Below are 18,801 nucleotides of genomic sequence, written 5' to 3' on the forward strand. Positions count from 1 at the left end.
TTCAATTCAGACCCCGTCAGTATATATATGAAGTTGGAATTTGTTTCACCCCAGAGTACATGACTTGACAGAGTGTATGGCTTACTGAACCTGATTTGCCACTTTGTTGCCCATTTGCCCACTATATAATGGGTTGGATCCAGACTTAGTCATACTTAGAGCAGACTCATTGAGATTAGTGGGACCTGAATTAGTCATGACTAACTAGTCCCACTTATTTCATTGAGTCTGCTGTAAGAATAATCAACTCTAGTGTTCATGTGCTTGCTGAAACTCTCCCAGAAATCTATAAGGTAGGTGAGGCAAGACATCTCCCTGCAAAAGCCATGCTGATTCCCCTTAGCAAGACTTGTTTTTCTATGTGCTTATCACACTAACTTTAATCATGCGTCCTACAAATTTACCTAGGACAGAAGTTAGGCTGCTGGGTCTAATTTCTAAGTCCCCCTTCCATCCCAGTATCCTTTTTTTAAAAAAGAGAAGAAAGAAAGTTGTTACATAGACCACTTTCCAGTCCTCTGTGGGAGGAGGCTGATTTTAACGTTGCATATTTATGTTAAAAGAACAGCAGTTGCACATTGGAGTTCTTTAAGGATTCTCGGATGAATGCCATCTGGCTCTGGTGTCTTTTTAGCTTGAAACTTGTCAGTTAGCTCTAAAACGTCATCCCTTTTCACCTCTAGTTGACATTGCTCTTCAAATGCCCCCCTTGAAAACAATGCCCCAAGTATGGGTTTCTCTTCTATATCTTCCACAGTAAAAGTCAATGCAAATTGCCGGTGCAATTCCACAGCAATTCCAAAGCAATTCGAATGCAGTTTCCACAGTAAAAGCCAACGCCAGGCAATGCAAATTGCCTTTTTGCAATCTGCCGTCCTCCTTCAGTACTCTTTGCACGCGGTTGTCATGTAAAGCTCCTACCACCTCACTGGTTTTCTGCTCCTAATGTATTTAAAGATTTGTTTGGTTGTTTGCCTTCAGCAATTTCTGCTACAAACCCTTTCTCTCCTTGCCTTGCCGCCGCCGCCTCCCCGCTGGCCTCCTGCTGCCGGGGTTAGAGTGACCCGGGTCAGAGAGCTCGGTGGAAGCCGAGCTCTCCGACTCGGGTCGCTCTTACCCCTGCAGCAGGAGGCCGGCGGGGAGGCGGCGGCAGTGGCAAGGACGCGGCCGGATTCCCCAGCCACCTCCTCCTCCGTCTCTTCTGGGCTGCAGGTAGGCAGGAATACACCATCGTTTTAGGTGCGTACTGGAGGCGCATGGTAGCGCCTTCAGTACGACGTGTAGATTCCCTCTTGGTCTTGGTCTTTTTCATACAATTACTAATCCATGTTAGCCGAGCCCCCGTTAGAGTGATTTTAAATACCTTCCAACCTTACTGAAGGGATTCAACTTTCCTGGCTCTCTCCTTTCACTTACTTTTAACAAATCTCATTTTAGAGAATTTCCCTCTCCTGAAATTCATTGTGGCTACTTTTGACATGCCTAAGCAATTTTCTACTCACGTTTAGGCTGAATTTGGTAGTGTTGTGATCTCTGTTCTCAAGCTGTTTGGCAACAGTGACATGATCTAAGTCCTGGGTGCCATTCAGAATTAAATCAATTCCCCCCCCCCTTCAATCAATCATCTCGCCTCTTCTCCGCTCCATAACTGTTGTAGGCCACAATCATTGATTGTGTCTTAAAATGTTGGCTCTTTTGTCAAAAATATGCACTCCCATCAGTGGTCCAAGCTAGGGCTGTATCTTGGGCCCAAAAATCCAGGGAGCCCCCACCATCACCACCACCAAAGACCACCCACAGAGCAGCAGGTGATCAGGGCAGCAGAAGCAAAGTGGATTTTATTCATCCATTCAGGATGGTGCTATGAACACAAGACGAGCCCTGATGCTGGATCAAACCAAGGGTCCATCTAGTCCAGCACTCTGTTCACACAGTGGCTGACCACCCGTCAACCAGGGACCCACAAGCAGGACATGGGTGCAACAGCATCCTCCCACCCATGTTCCTCAGTAACTGGAGTCAGGCTTACTATCTGATACTGGATACATGATGTAGGTGGATTTAAAATGCAAAAGTGCACATGATCAGAGTATTATTATTATTAGTAGTAGTAATAATAATAATAATAATAATAATAATAATAATAATAATAATATCAGGGTTGGCAAACAGTTTTGTTCTCCTTGCTCTACCATTTCAGGAATGCCGAAGCAGATATCAACAAGCACAGAATGGTGGCACAGGAATGGGGGTGGGGCAAAGAGAAAAGTTTGTTGTTTGCTTCACAACTGAAGTAATACTCATGGCCATCTAAAAGGGGTCCCCTAAAGATCGTAACTCTAGGATCTAAAATGACCTCTCTGCACTACTGCACTCACCTGGTCAAAACGGAGGTAATTGAAGGTGACTGCAGCTTGCTCATCCAGCTGCCTTTCCAGATGTGCACATCAGAGGACTCACGTAACCTGTGCCAGCCCCTGCCTTTCAGGGTGCACCGCCCTCACGAGAAGGCTTGCAATCGTAGAAAAACGTGGGCATATAGATTACAATTAAGCACACGTACACACGTACTCAGGAGCAGCACCTCGTAGGCAGCAAATGCAGACTAGAATAAATGAAGACACAAGATTTGTTTTTCTTATTATTTAAAAGCCAGCAGTGATGAGGCCATAACTCTTCAAAGACTTGAAAGGTTGTCACACAGAGGAGGGCCACGATCTCTTCTCGGTCATCCCAGAGTGCAGGACACGGAATAAGGGGCTGAAGTCACAGGAAGCCAGATTCCAGTTGGACATCAGGAAAAACTTTCTGAGTGTTAGAGCAGTACGACAATGAAACCAATGCCCTAGGGAAGCAGCTGGACAATTCTAGGCTCCGCAATTCAAGAAGGATGCAGACAAGCTGGAGCGTGTTCAGAGGAGGGCAACCAGGATGATCAGGGGTCTGCAAAGAAAGCCCTATGAAGAGAGACTGAAAGAACTGGGCATGTTTAGCCTGGAGAAGAGAAGATTGAGGGGAGACATGATAACACTCTTCAAATACTTAAAAGGTTGTCATGCATAGTAGGGCCAGGATCTCTTCTCGATCTTCCCAGAGTACAGGACATGGAATAACGGGCTCAAGTGACAGGAAGCTAGATTCCAATTGGACATCAGGAAAAACTTTCTGAGTGTTAGAGCAGTACGACAATGGAACCAATGCGCTAGGGAGGTTGTGGGCTCTCTCACACTAGAGGCCTTCAAGAGGCAGCTGGGCAACCATCTGTCAGGGATGCTTTAGGGTGGATTCCTGCATTGAGCAGGGGGTTGGACTCGATGGCCTTAGAGGCCCCTTCCAACTCTGCTATTCTATGATTCTATTATCTCTCTGGGACGGGAGTGGGGCCACCACTGAGGAAGCCCTCTTTCTGGCTCCTGCCAGAGTAATAGCTCTTGATGGTGAACTGGAGATGTTGAACGGAACACTTGGGCCTTATAACCCGTCTTCTGTCCCCTGTCTTGTGTGGCTATCCCTTCACACACTGCCTAATTAAGTTCTACAAATGACACCCATCTCTGTGTCTTAGATCCGGCTGGCTCCCATCCTGCTGAGGGTGACGCCTTGGAACGCTCCTTTTTCATCCGCCTGAAATCAACCCTGACCAAGAGGGGGCTTCACGTAAAGACATCTGGCTATAAGGTACAGTGACTCCCCCTGGTTGGGGTCTTCCACTAGCGGTTGCGGAAATGGGGACGGGCCCCCTTTCTACATGCCATCTAGGAGTTTCAGTGTTATCAACAGAGCTCTTGATAGACTGCCCGTCTTGTGGAGGGGGGGGGATAGCGGTGGCACAGACTAGAATCAATTAAAAACATAAATGAAGATGCAAAGTCACTAGCCCTTAAGGTTAGGAGATAGGCATGGCCTTATCTGGACAAACTGTAGTGCACAGCGCATAGTTAAATTATGGAACTCACTACCACAAAATGTAGTGATGGCTACCAATCTGGATGGCTTTAAAAGGGGATTTGATAAATTCCTGGTGGAGAAGGCTATCAATGGCTACTAGTCCTGATGGTTATGTGCTACCTCCAGTATCAGAGGCAGTAAGCCCATGTACACCAGTTGCTGAGGAACATGGGTGGGAGGGTGCTGTTGCACCATGTCCTGCTTCTTCATCCCTGGCCAACGGCTGGTTGGCTACTGTGGGAACGGAGTGCTGGACTAGATGGACCCTTGGTCTGATCCAGCATCAGGGCACTTCTGATGTTCTCATATCCCCAAAGCAGAATGTGCCGTAGGTAGGCTGAGGCTTCAGTGCCATGCCCAGGTCCTCCACGCCCCACCCCTGCCCACACCCCCACATGGCCATGCAGCTAGCAGGGCAGAATGCAGTTTACAAGACTAAAATCCCACAAGGTGCAATAAACTATTAAAAAATTGCAACATCTTTGCAGGTTGCAGAACTTTTGTTTTTGTTTTAATGCTGAATGTGGGTGACATTTGCACACAAAAAATAGATCTTTTCCCCTTTAAAAAGAACAGGAAGATGGAAGGATGGCCATACACCAGGGGTGTTAAACTATTTCAGAGAAGCTGAAACCACGGGACCATGTTCCAGAGGTGGGCAAAAGGGAAAAGGGGCGAGGCGAAAACTTCAGCATCTGGGGAGCCCCCGAGGGCCAGATCTCACCCCCAGGTGGGGCAGGTTCACCACCCTTGGTATACGGAGAAAGCCAGAGGGAATGAGGGTGTCTGTCTATTGTCCATCCCTGCTGACTCTAGACCCAAGGTCCATCTAGTCTCACATTCTGCTTCCAGCAGCAACCAGCTGGATTCTTCTAGAAGCCCACAAGCCAAGCATGAAGGCAACAGCCCCTCCCCAGTTACCTGTCTCCAGCATCTGGTGTTTGGAGATAGATTTCCCTTGCACTTGGAGGTTCCATCAGATAACCTGTCCTCGATGGATATGGCTAATCCCCTTTTGATGCCATCTAAGTCAGCGGTCCTCATGGCAGTAAATGCCGAATGTTTATTATGCAGGGTGGAAAATACATTTCCTTTTGTCTGCCCTGAATCTAAGACCAGATCTATTTCCTCCCCATATTGTGAGAGGAAGAAAGGGCTCCTCCTCCTCCTCCTTCTTCTTCTCCAGGCCACGCCTACTTTTAAAAAACTCTATCATGTCCCCCCACCCAATTGCCTTTTTTCTAAACTAAACAGCCCCCTGACACCTTGGCCTTTCCGTCTCCCAAACCCATCCCGTTATCGCAGACAGGAGAGAGAAGTGGGAGCTGAGCCCATCCATACCGCCCTGACTGTTCTCCTTCCCGCTGCGCAGGTGATCCACGTGACGGGCCGCCTCCGCCCACGGCTGCCGTCCTTCTCCCACACCCACACGGTGCTGGGCCGTGTGATGGGCCTGGTGGCGCTGGGCCACACGCTGCCCCCTTCCACCCTCAGCGAGGTGCGCATCGAATGCCACATGTTCGTCTTCCGTGTCAACATGGACTTGCAGATTGTGTACTGTGAGAGCAGGTGGGTGTCGTGCAACTGGGGAACTCACTGCTGCAAGATGTAGTGATGGACAACACTTTGGATGGCTTTAAAAGGGGGCTGGAGAGATTCCTAGAGGAGAAGGCTAGCAATGGTTACTAGTCCTAATGGCTATTTGCTACCTCCAGGATCAATGGCTGTATGCCTGTGCACACTAGTTGCTGGGGAACATGGGCAGGAGGGTTCTCTTGCACCATGTCCAGCTTTGTGGGTCCCTGGTCAACAGATGGCTGGCCATTGTGAGAACAGAGTGCTGGACTAGATGGACCCTCAGCCTGGCCCAGCAGGGCTCTTCATATGTGGGTTGCAGGGCTCGTCCAGCCAGCCAGACTTGGGGCTAGAGGGGATATATGTGTGTGTTTGCATCTATGTGTCTCGGGCGGGTGTTTGCAGGGCCAACTAAAAACGCTGAAGTGCCTGAGGTGGGAAAGGTGGAGGTCGAACACACACACAGCACTTGAGATCTTCTGATCTTCTGCTTTGGATTCTGTCCTATGAAGAGAAAACGTTCACCTCCACTCGCAGCGGGGTCTTTTCTGTAGCAGCCCCAATGCTGTGGAACCAAGAGGGCTCCTCCCTGTTAACTTTCTGGAAATGGGCAAAGCCTTTGATTTTGGTGGGCCTTTGGAAATAAACTGCTGCTTTCCCCCCAGACCTTTATATGGGGTTCCGTTGCTGTGCCATTTCTGCCATTGAGTGATTTATTTAAATAGTATTATTTTGAAGTTTGTACGAAACAGCAGTATATTTTTAAATAAATAAATGACCTCTCTAAATCTAAATTTTTGAGGCAGCTTGCAACATATTCAAAATCTGTCACAGTGCAAGATACGGCAACCGGGAAACGAAAGAAAGTAAGATACAGAGACACAGTGAAATGAAGCAATTGCTGATAGATTATTATTATTATTATTATTATTATTATTATTATTATTAATTTATTTATATAGCACCATCAATGTACATGGTGCTGTACAGAGTAAAACAGTAAATAGCAAGGCCCTGCCGCATAGGCTTACAATCTAATAAAATCATAGTAAAACAATAAGGAGGGGAAGAGAATGCCAACAGGCACAGGGTAGGGTAAGCAGGCACAGGGTAGGGTAAAACTAACAGTTTCAACATACGATTAAAAACCAGGAACAGAAAATGCAGCGAATAGGTTTGAAATTCCATTGAAAGCCTGCGCAAAGTGCCTTTTAACTGCTGCCCTGATTCGGTTTTGATACCAGGTTGATGAAGGGGGTGTGTGTGTCTTCTTCAGCTCCCTTCCACCTTTACCTGTCTCTTACCTGGCCTTTCTGCAATCTGCCTCTTCTCCTCTTTCTCAGGATCAGCGACTATATGGACTTGTGCCCCTCAGAGCTTGTGGGGAAAAGTTGTTACCGGTTCATTCACGGCGAGGACGTGGAGGGAATCCGGCAGAGCCACCTGGACTGTATGTTGGCCTCAAGATAATGGTTATAATGATGGTGATAGGATTTTATAGTATTTTCCAGGGTCCAAATCATATTTGCTAGATCGCACTATAGATCCGTCTGGTCAAAAATGTATATATTTTCCTTCATTGCCAGCCAGATGGCTCCACCAAGCTCACAAGTAGGGTGTGAGGTCAGCGGTCCTGCTTACTCCGCCACTTGCGTCTCTCCAGAATTCTGGTTTACTGCTCCTCTCCATGGAAGCTCCATTTGAGTCATCATAGACGAAAGCTGTTCTTTTGAATTTATTTTATTTAGAATATTTCTTTGCCCTTTCAGGGCCAAAGCCTTTCCAAGGCGGCTTACAGGTGTTGATCAGCTTCCCTACCAAATGAAAATAACAACGGCGACTGAGCCGCAAGAGTGTTGCTGTTGTTTATTTATCTATACAGAAATTTATATCCTGCTTATCCCCTCCAAAAAGCAGTCACTCAGAGCGGCTTACAAAAATATAAAAGAAGTGAACAAGAGTCCGTTATTAAAACGCGATTACCAGGCCAAAAGCCGCATCAAAGATCAAGAATAATTAAAAAGAGAGAGAGCGCAAACGAACGATCAATAGATTAAATTAAACAACCAACAGAATCAAAAACTTGTTTCAAGAGAGATGCCTGATACTGCCGGAGGAACACAGAGTGGCGGATAATCTAACCCAGCCTCCTCTAGTCCAGATGTGTTGGACTACTGCTCCAATCATCCCCAGACAGCATGGTTATGGGATTTGTAGTCCAACACATCTGGAGGGCAACAGGTTGGGGAAGGTTGACCTTACCTCCTGGGGTTGTATTGCTTGCCACCCGCCCCTTTATCTCCTCCGCCAACTCCCTTCTTCTTCCTTGTGCCTCCACCTCCCCCTTTGATTTCTTCAAGACCCTCCCCTCCCCTCCCCTCCCCTCCCGAATTCCCCCCCCCCCCGAAGAGCCCACTGTTTCAGCCAATCTTGTCCTTGGATCTCCATGACCTCGCCTAACCCTTTCCTCTGCTGGTACCCTAATGCTGTTCCTGATACCTTGTCGATCAAGAGCGGACCTTCAGATGGCCGGTTTTACACAGCCGGTCAAATCAAGTGGTAAAGCACTTCCTGGACTGTACTACTTAAACTGCCCAGGGTGGGGGGAGGTATGTTTAAATTTTCCTTCATAGAGCCAGTGTGGTGAAGTGGCTAAAGTGTTGGACTGGGAGCCGGGAGATCCGGGTTCTAGTCTCCGCTCGGCCACGAAAACCCACGGGGTGACTTTGGGCCAGTCACAGACCCTCAGCCCAACCCACCTCACAGGGTTGTTGTTGTGAGGATAAAATGGAGAAGAGGAGGAGGATTACGTATGCCACCTTGGGTTCCTTGGAGGAAAAAAGGCAGGATATAAATGCAATAATAAAAATAAATAAATAAATAAATAAATAAATAAATAAATGCCCCCCATTTAAACAACAACAGCCAAACTCCCTCCATTTGACAAACTCGGCATGTAAAGGTGAAGGATTTCCACTGAGCCATCTGCAAGAAGTTTCTGTTGTAGCATAGATTTACACCACTCTCTCTTTCTTTGCTGAAGGTGTTTCTTTTCATGTGGGTGAGCATTCAGGCTTGCAGCCTCCCACAGCAGCTGGACGTGGTACAGTCCAGGCCCAGCGTCACCATTAGGTTCTAGGGATGGTTTAAACCAGCCTTTCTCAACCTGGGGCACTCCAGATGTGTTGGACTGCATCTCCCAGAATGCCCCAGCCAGGCTGGGGCATTCTGGGAGTTGTAGTCCAACACATCTGGAGCGCCCCAGGTTGAGAAAGGCTGGTTTAAATTAACCCTAAGCAATTCAGGCAGAGGCAGAGACAGAGGTGTGTGTGTGTGTTTGCTTACTGGTTTGTTAATGGCCGCTGCCCTCCTCTCTGTACCTCTACCCCCTGCAGTGCTCAACAAGGGGCAGGTGGTGACCAGGTATTACCGCTGGCTGCAGAAGAACGGGGGCTTCGTGTGGGTCCAGTCCTGTGCCACCATCTCGGTCAACGTCAAGAACCCGAGCGAGAAGAACATGGTTTGGGTGAACTACATCCTCAGGTGAGGCGTCCCTTTGGTTGCATGCAACGTCCGTGGGATGTATTCCCCCGCCCCCATTTATATCCCACTTTTTTTTCCTCCAAGGAGCCCCATCCTTCTCTCCATTTTATCCTTGCAACAACCCTGTGAGGGAGGCCAGCCTGAAGTCACCCTGTGTGTGTGTGTGTGTGTGCCCGCCCTACGTAGGGCATTCCCTACAGCCAAAGCAGAAGACATTCTGCAAATATTGTGAGTGCAAAGCCAGGGGTGATAGGAGAGTTTGGTTAATGTGTTTGAAGGACCTGAGCGAGGGCCTTTCTGCAGTACTGTGGTAGAATCCCAGTTTGACTGCAGTTTCCTTGTTGTTGTTTTAACAGTGGAAGAATTCCTCTACAGTCCTCTAGGGGTTCCTTGCTCATAGAAATGCACCCCCTTGTGGCAAACGCGAGGTACTTTGCCACGAAAAAGGGAGCCCTGCTTTTTTCAAGCGGCTGGAACGCTGCGCTTGTATCTCTTTCCACCACACGGGGCTGGATTTTGGATGAATGAGTAACTGCAGTAGGCCAGTCTGGCTGGGGATAATGGGAGTTGCACTCCAACACATCTGGTCGGCACCAGGTCTGGGAAGGCTGGTGCACAGTGTGTGTTGCATTGATAAATCCCTCCAGGTAGTAGCAACAGAATTCCCACTGCTCGATGCTCCCTGCCATGTGCAGGTTGGCCTGCTCTGAGCTGGGCTGATGTCCCCTGGGATGGGGTAATCTCGCTTTTCCAAGTGAAGGGGAACCCTCCCTGAACACAGAAACCCAGCATGCCAGGGAATTTTTCATATGGGTAGCATGTTAGTTTTCTCCCTGACATGCTAGCTTTCTGTGTTCAGGGTGGCTTGTCTCCTTTTTCTTTCCCTTTTCAAATATAGGGGAGCTTTGAAACTCTTGATTTCCCTCTCCCTGCGGTCTGAGGTGGTACAGTCCCAGCAAGGGCCCCCACTAGGGGTTCCTGGTGCTCCTCAAACCAAACCCCATCTACTCCCCCCCCCCCCCCCCGTCGCCATCTCTACTCCTCTCCACCCACCTGGAACATTTGAAATCTACTTAACAGCTACAACATCTTCTCTGTTGATATCTCTGTTCTCCGCCTTTGCCCACTTTTCCAAACAGATAAAAGAAATATATGAATGGCTACTGCAGATGGTTATTAATGACTGCTCTCCTCTCTCCCTCCTGATAAAGCAAAGGGAAGCATTATTATGCTAATCCTGTAAGCAATTGCCGATACTAATGTATGATTTGTCAGGGTGATTAGTATTTTAGTTAATTAGTGCTGTAATTAGAGGCTAATTAACTTTCTTGCAGCCTCCCTGCAATGGAAACTTGCTTGCTTCCTCTCCTCCTCCGTGCTCCGCTTTGCAAAAGGGGAGGGGCAACAGGATGGATTCTTGGCCTGTTGCGATCTGCAGAGATGGGGGGCTGGGGGGGGGGGGGCTGGGAACGGGGTGGGAAGAACAGGATCCGGGCTCCAAGGATCTGTGCTTAAAATACCCCCCAACTGTGCTGAGCTGAAATGGAGCCTCCCCATTTTGTCACCCCATTTGCAAACAACGGAGCATGAGGGGCTCAATTTAGCAATTTGGGTTGTGGGGGTTGTGTGTGGGGGGCGGTGGGTAAGACAACCGGACTAACCAGCAGCTCTGGTCCTCCTGGAAGTGGGCTGCTATTTATTTTATTTTTTTACCTCCAGAAACCTTCCCCAACCTGATGCCCTCCACCCTTGTTGGACTGCTACTCCCATCATTCCCAGTATGAATTGTTGGCCATGTTGGCTGTGGAGGATGGGAGATGCAGTCCAACATGCCTGGAGGGCGTCAGATTGGGAAAGGGGGGTTATGTGATGATGTAATATTCTGGAGAAGTTGTGGGTGTGTTTGGGGGGTTGGCAAGGAGTGGAAATTGGTAGTGGCAGCAAAAAAATGTGTGCAGTGGTGCAGGAAACCTCTCTCACTGTCTCTCTCTCTCATCCCCTTTCACTCTCTCTCTCTCTCTCTTTCACTCACTCTCTGTCATCCCCTCTCTTTCACTGCCCCCTCTCTCTCATCCCCTTTCACTGTCTCTCTCTCTTATCCCCTCTCTTTCACTCACTCTCTCTCATCCCCTTTCACTGTTTCTCTCTCATCCATCCTTCACTGTCTCTCTCTCTCTCATCACCTCTCTTTCACTGTCTCTCTCTCTCTCATCCACTCTTTCACTGTCTCTCTCTCTCTCTCACTGTCTCTCTCTCTTATCCCCCCCCTCTCTCTCTCTCTCACACACACACACAGTTGTGAACTTTTGCCTCCGCTTTGGTGGTACCATTTGAATTTGGCGAGGTGCTTTGCTTCTTTGGGGCCGTTCACTATCCCTCAACCTAACGTACCTCACAAGGCCGTTGTGACGATACAAATGGGCCCACTCTGAGCTCCTTGGAATGTGGGCGGAGGTCATCAGCGGGGCAGTTGAATCCCGCCCCTGCCCCAGACCTCTTGCCTTTGGGATTCAGGCCGTGGCGGTTTTGAGGAGTCGAGCGGCGTGGGTCCTGCTCTCAGAGCCGGACGTGCGGCTGCGGCGTTTCACTGACGGATGAGTCATTGCTTGCAAAACCTTTTAATCGACTAAAAGTTGCCCCAGACTAATTGGGCAGCAGACTCTTAAAAAATATCTTTTTAAGTCCTTATAAAATTTGCAGACACGAAGCTCCATCTTAAAAGAAGCAGCCACATGCATGCACCCCCCACCCCTCGCCTACCCTCACGGAGGGAAGATGCCACTCTGGCGACGCTGCCTGCAAAACCTCAGGGTCCAAATCTGGGACGTGCCCCCTGTCCCCAGCTTTTGTGCAGCTTTTCCGCACTCCGAAAGGCTGGAAGGCCTCTCCGAAATCTTAGTTATCGGCAGGAAGAACTTTAAGCTAAAACGGGCTGGGATTTTTGGTCCCACCCATTTTGCCTCTGGACCTGCCCCCTTTTGCCTTTGGTCCCGCCTGTGGCCAAGAGCTTCCCCGAAATGGCCTTTGGCTCTTGGGCTGAAAGAGGTTCTGCAGGGCTGATCTGAAACCGAGAGATGCTTCTTGCACCGGAACTTTTGCTTTTACCCATCAGCATATTTCTTCGATCGCAAATTGACTGAAGCTTTTATAAGAATCAGGGACGACGTCTTTCACCGAGTGACGGCCCTGCCGAGAACCCGAGTCCCCTGGTCTCAGGCGGGCCTGGGCTGCCACAGTGACGGCACAGCCACCCACAGAGTGCTTCTCGGCCTTCCCGTGTCGCCAGTTTTCCAAACAGGCTCTGGGGCTCAAAGGAAGCCCCAAGCTGGGACCAGGACGCCCCGGCGAGTACTTCTTCACCCAGCACAGAGTTAAATTATGGAACTCACTACCACAAGATGTAGCGATGGCCACCAATTTTGGATGGCTTTAGAAGAGGGTTGGGTAAATTCCTAGAGGCGAAGGCTATCCATGGCTACTAGCCCTGAGGGTTATGTGCTACCTCCAGTATCAGAGGCAGTAAGCACATGTACACCAGTCGCTGGGGAACATGGGTGGGAAGGTGCTGTTGCACCATGTCCTGCTTTTTTGGTCTCTGGCTGATGGCTGGTTGGCCACTGTGGGAACAGAGTGCTGGACTAGATGGGCCCTTGGTCTGATCCTGCAGGGCTCTTCTCCTGTCCTTATGCTCCCTCCCTGGCAACGACAGGCGCTTGGGGAGGGGAGAAGATGGGGGAGTCTGACTTGGACCAATTCCAACTTTGCTGGCTTGACAATAACCCCCCCCTCCCAACCCGGCTGTCTTTTTGTGTTTGAACAAGACCGGCTTTGCGATTTCAATCTGTCCTTGTTTGTTCTTGGACAATGAAGCGCCGATGGCCCTCTGCCGTTGCGGCGCTGTTCCGCTGATTCCAGCCTGCAGGTGGCTGGATGTGTCAGCCTGCATCCTCGGCCGCGTTCTGCCGTTTGCTCTCTGACGCGGGAGGAGGGCAGCGGCGGAGAGCGTGGGGCGGTTATTTTAATGCTTGGCCTTTCAGCATCACCACGTTGCTGCCGGTCAGGGTCTTTCGCTCTCGTGGCTTCCTCCAGGGCCGGTCTTTTGCCATCCCCAAGCGGCGACGCTGCAAGGTCCGCCGGGCGCACGCCACGGTTCTTTGCAACGTCACAGAGGATGTTTGGAAGCCTCTCTCTTGGGATTGCGCCCACCCCCAATCCCCTGGGCGGTTTCATGGATGGCTGGGATGTGACGCTCGGACAGCTGCTGCTTCGCGATAGCCTGGGGTTAGACTAGCGCAACCTTAGACATCAGCCTTCCCAGTCCTGGTGCTGCTCAGGTGTGCGGCACACTGCAACTCCCATCATTCTCAGCCAGCATGGAATCTGTTGTTTTGCTTGTCCTCCATGAAACTTTAAAATCCCAGTGCCAGGGACGCTGCCTCTCCTAGTCACCCAGAACGACCTCTGCATATGCATTTGCTCTTTTCACCTTTCCCTGTTTGTCCCCTTCCGTTATTATTTTGACCCTTTCCAGCAAGCCTGAGTACAAGAACACCGCGCTGGACGTCTTCCAATTGCCTGGGAGCCCTGCGAGGCCGACGGATGCCTCAGAGGCAGGGGGAGAGTTCAAAGGTGAATGAAAGGAGGCCTCAGGTGGGAGAGGAGGTCGCTGGCAAGCCCAGCCGCCCTCATGCGTCACCCACGGAAGAGGGCTTGCCCAGAAAAGGGGGGTAGGCCGGGGGGGTCAGAAGTGATTTCACGCTGTGCGTGTCAAACAGGTCCGTGTGGCGGGAAAAGCAGCGTTTGCCAAAGCGCCTGGCCCTGTAGCACGTGCGATGGCAGACTGCTTTGCGCCCATGGTACCACTCTGCAATAAAATGCCCAGGGCTGGAGCCACCCACGACGGACGCCCTCTGGTGTTTTCTGCCTGGGGCAGCTGCCGTCTTTTACTCTTAGTTCCTTGCCGGGGTCTTGTTTACTTCCTCTTAACCTTGAGGAGAGGATGTGAAACTCTCCCAAGCAGGCTTCTCCTTCGAAAGGGGGGACTCTGCCGTGCTGAGTTCCCACGGTGGCAAAATTCTCTTGACTGCTTCCTCTGCGGAGTCACTTTGCCCTGCAACGGTGATTATTCGTGATGCTGCCGGTAGGAAGTAGCTTTGAAAGGAGATCTAAAAACTCCCCGAGGGTCTGCTCCGGATAAATATTTCATTCTAGACAACAAGCCCATCCGTCTCCTCGCCGTGTAGAGGCGCTTCATTGAAGCTCCCTCACTTCAATGGAGGCTGGTGGCTCCAAAGTCATGGGGGCGGTGAATCCGTTTTGGGTTTCTGTCCGAACCAACCAGAACGCTAAAGATTAAAGATGCAACAAATGAAAACCGCAGTTCTAGAAGGGCGTTTTAATAAAATTCCTTGTGCCTTCAGGCTCTGGGGCATTACTTGTTCTACAGCCCTGTCTGTTCCCAAATTCGCTCGAAATATTTAGATTGTTTTCTTGAGAAAAAAGTCCAGCTGGTCCGATTCAGAAAGAATACACTTTTTGTTTACAAGCGATAGCAAGACGGTCCTATTGGCATCGGCGAACTTCGCTCTGGCAGCCCAAATGTATACAGCAAAATTTCAGACCTTGCAGAATGTATGATTTGTTTTACCATTGTTTTTACTACGCTTGCTGTAACCACTGGTTGAAACAATAAAGATCTACCTATCTATCTAAAGGAGCTCTCCAAGGTGTGATGCATGCACTATGCAAAGAACCTTGGACAGGCTCCTTTAAAGTTCTAACTCAGCCTTCCTCAACCTGGGGCGCTCCAGATGTGTTGGACTGCATCTCCCAGAATGCCCCAGCCTGGCTGGGGCATTCTGGGAGATGCAGTCCAACACATCTCGAGTGCCCCAGGTTGAGGAAGGCTGTTCTAACTGGTTCGGAATGAAACCAAGGACAGACTCGCCACCCCACCGACATCGGAGCCGCCAGCCTCCACTGATTTCCCCTACCATTTTCGTTTCCTTTTCAGAGAGCAGCTTTGCCAAGGAGAGCGCCCAGAGGAAGCTCTACTCCCCCAGCAAACCCGGCACCCTAACTGAGGCCTACCCAAGGAGTGTGGTGGAGGCCACGTCCCGTTGCCACATGGCGGAGACCGATTCCAGCGGCCCCGAAACGAGCTACCGAGACGAGGAGGCGTCGGAGGAGGCCGGCGGAAGCGACGACGAGGAGCCTCCGAGCAAACGCATCAAGCTGGAGTTCCAGCCGGACAGCCCCTCGGGCGAGGCGAAGGAGGCCCCGCTGGGCAGCTCCGAGGAGTCGGACAGCAGCAGCGAAGCGGAGCTGGGCCTCCTCACTCCGCAGCGGGCGCGCTTGGTTCGGAAAGTGAACGGCTGCAAGGCCGGCGGGCGGAGGAGCGGGGGGCCTGGGCGCCCCTGCACTTCGGAGTTTGCCTCGGTCATCCAGACCCAAAAGAGCGTGGCCCTGAAAGCCAACGCGGCGCCCAGCATTAAATCCGAACAGGTGTCCGGAGCCAAAGGGGCCCCGTGGACCTGCCCCGCGGCCGCTCACAAGGGCGGCCCTTACACTGCGAGCAAAGCCCTGAGCTTAGAGAAGCCCGCCTTGAGGCCCGCCCCTCCGCATCTGTACGTCACCATCCCGGACTCTGTACTCACCCCGCCCGAGATGGACAGCGGCACGGCAAAAGGTCCGTTCGGCACCTCCCCCCGTGCCGTCCCGACAGCCCCCTCCTCGGCAGACACGCTCTCGCCCCCGCTCTCGGGCTCCCCCTGCGAAGAGAGGGCCACGTCCACGCCCTTCACCTCGCTGGTCTACCCGACTGAGATGGAGGTGCTGCAGCGGTTCCACACGGGCAACGTGGTTGTGCCGCTAGTCCACCAGCTTGGCAACCCGCACGCCGGCACGCCGGGCTCCCCGGGCCTCTACACCACCAGCACGATCCGCTATGCCCCCGCTGACATGACGCTGGCCATGCAGGGCAACGTGCTGCCGCCCTCCCACCCCATCAGCCTCATGGACCTTGGCGGGGCCGAGGCGAAGACGTCCCGGGAACTCATGTACCACCACCTGCAGCGGCTGAACATGGTCGCGCCGTTTGGGAACTCTGCCAGCTTGGCCCAGATTTCAGGGGGAGCGTTTGCTGCCACGGACTCCTTGTTTTCCACGCTGCCCTTCTCGGTGGCTGGCGGCGGGGTCCACGGCACATCCGCTTTGGAGCGCAAGGAAGACTGAGGCTGAGGAACTGGGTGTGATCGAAGGGGCGTCTCCTTTCGCCCACAAAACCACGGCCCAACTCTGCACTGGGCAGAGCTGCCGATAAAAGATCCCGGGTGGCCTTTTGTAGGAAAGCTCAGTGCCGTGCCAGCGTTCCCAAAACCGGGGGAAGAAATCTCTTTGTCCTAGAACAAATCCCCGTGCATCTACCTGTTCGCGACACCCCTTTCTCGGCCTCCTTGCAAAATGGGTAGAGGGTCCGTCTCTTTGCTCCTGCTCTCTGCTTCGCAGGTCCCTGCCCACCCAGATGCTGCTGTTTAAACTGATGCGATTTGTGGTGTGAGCTCAGGGGTTAGCCCAGTGTAAATGGAAAGCGGTCTGTGTGACCTTTCTGGGAAAGATGCGACTAGGAGGAAAGAGGTACCCTGCACCCTTCCGTCCGTCTGTCTTCCTGCTGCTACAAGTTAATTAACTCCTGCTATGACATTAGCTGGGAACTTCGTGTTATGTGTGTGTATAGGGGCGGGGGTCTGTTTCGGCCCAGGGGTAGAGTTCTCTGTTGCCAGGACTACCTGGCCAAGGCAAATGTAGCCTGCCTGCATTTGCAAGTGAAAAGCAGGGCGCTTCACCTTGCCGCCTCTCCGCCGGTGTGCTTGCAATCAGTGTATCACACGAGCAGTTCACGACTTTTGGCCTCCGTTCTCTGACAGCCCCTTGCAATATGCGCAGGAGTCGGGCACATGCTCAGCTCCACATGATCAAGGGGTGAGAAACCAAACGGACGTACCAAGTCTGTACCAAGTTGTGCTCCCTTTCTAGTAATGTCTCCTTGTGTTCACGCTCTCCCCGTCTGAAAATGACGACTTGATCGCTTCGTCCCTTGAGCTTTTGTGCTCAGACCAGAGGGGCAGTCAGGGACGCAGGTTACCGCAACGATTTTACTGCTGCTCTCTGCGCTGCACAGTATGTCAGAAGCCGCTGTTGGTGCTCTTGAGGGTCGTGGCGCTTACGTTTCCAAAGTGAAATGTAGGTAGCAGCACAGGAGCGCCAACTTCCTAGTGGTGAAAGCACTTCTGAAAGAGTGGGGAAGACCAGTGTGGGTGGGGCAGTTAGAGGGAGATTGAGGGGGTTGGACTTGATGGCCTTCTAGGCCCCTTCTAACTCTACTATTCTGATTCTATGAGTGGGTGGACCCCGACCCCCTCATCCATGGTCAAGATGGGCCTCTGTGTTCTGATCCAACGATGCTGCTCGTATTCCTTTATGCAAATGCTGCTCTCGTTTCACTCCTCCGCTCGATAACGGAAAGACTCCACGTGCAAGACCCGGCGGGGCACGTGGCAGGATCTTTTCCGTCCCCAGCCCATTCAGAGCATGGATGGAGGCTAGAAAAGGGGTGAAACAGGCCATCATGTGTGATGACAGCACTTAAAGAGGTGAAACAGTATGCCATAACGTTTAGCACTTATTCGAAGTAAAGAATTGTACAGTTCGGTGGGAAAAGCAGGGGGGAATAACCCCACAGCAAGACAGTAGCACTTGGGCCATGTGATCTTTTTCTGTATAACTCATTGCTAAAGATCTGTGTGTGTGCGTGTGTGCGTATGTGTGGTTTTTCTTTTTCTTTTATTAATCTACTGTTCTCATTGGATAGACGAATGTAGTTTCCAATGTTCACTTCTTGTCCACGTTTTGCTGCTTCTTTTGGCAATCTGGGATTTCAGAGAAAATAAAAATAAATGAACGAGTTCCCTGCCTTCTAACAGGCTTTCCAGAGACTTCACAAATCTTTCTTATAGTCATGTTAAAGCGGTAAAATGTTGCCCTAATTATGGGCTTACATATCTTAATTGTGGGTTAATTCACACAAGGAGACAGAAACACCACCCATTTGGGAGACCTTGACATGACAGGATGGTTATGGTTTTTAGAGAGCACATCCGCCTGAAATTTCAAGCATTCTACTGGAATCTGGCCTCCTCTGAAACGTTGATTAGTGATTTGGATCAAAAATTCCTAAGTGAGTTTCCTCAAATTTGCTAATCGCTAGAAAAGCAGAGAAGGCTGCAAGGGCTATAAAGGACAGGCGTGAAATTCAAAGCAGCCTTGGTAAATTGTGAACAATTATATGAAAATAGTAAAAGGAAATCGGCAGTGCTGAGCCATAAGCAGAGGTTGCAGACGAGCCTTCACGGAGTTCTATAACAGAGAAAAGGTTAGCAGTTCAAACACTCTAGTAGGGGCAAGAGGCTCTTATACACACAGGTGTCAAGGAATTAGGTCACGGCCTTTCCTAGCTGGGAGCCTCGTGTGGCGCAGAGCAGTAAAGCAGCAGTTTCTGCAGCTGAAACTCTCCCCATGGCCTGGGTTCGATCCCAGCGGAAGCTGGTTTCAGGCAGCCGGCTCGGGTCAACTCAGCCTTCCATCCTCCTGAGGTCGGTAAAATGAGTACCCAGTTAGCTGGGGGAAAGGTAATCACGGCCGGGGAAGGCAACAGCAAACCACCCCGCTATAAGGCCT

At 50.9% G+C, this 18,801-nt stretch overlaps 1 protein-coding gene across 1 annotated transcript in view; it reads left to right on the forward strand.

Annotated features, from left to right (window-relative positions):
- Positions 1-16,672, forward strand: part of NPAS1 (neuronal PAS domain protein 1) — an 84,866-nt gene extending 68,194 nt beyond the window's left edge. Inside the window, exons 7-12 of the mRNA XM_063140825.1 lie at positions 3,566-3,678; positions 5,321-5,517; positions 6,867-6,973; positions 8,919-9,066; positions 13,598-13,695; positions 15,080-16,672. Of these exons, the coding sequence (XP_062996895.1) occupies positions 3,566-3,678; positions 5,321-5,517; positions 6,867-6,973; positions 8,919-9,066; positions 13,598-13,695; positions 15,080-16,299 (1,883 nt within the window). The 3' untranslated portion in view covers positions 16,300-16,672. The remainder of the gene's footprint in view (positions 1-3,565; positions 3,679-5,320; positions 5,518-6,866; positions 6,974-8,918; positions 9,067-13,597; positions 13,696-15,079) is intronic.
- The last annotated feature ends 2,129 nt before the right edge of the window (positions 16,673-18,801 follow it).

The sequence above is a fragment of the Elgaria multicarinata genome, chromosome 13, assembly GCF_023053635.1.
Source record: "Elgaria multicarinata webbii isolate HBS135686 ecotype San Diego chromosome 13, rElgMul1.1.pri, whole genome shotgun sequence".
Taxonomy (NCBI): Eukaryota; Metazoa; Chordata; class Lepidosauria; order Squamata; family Anguidae; genus Elgaria; species Elgaria multicarinata.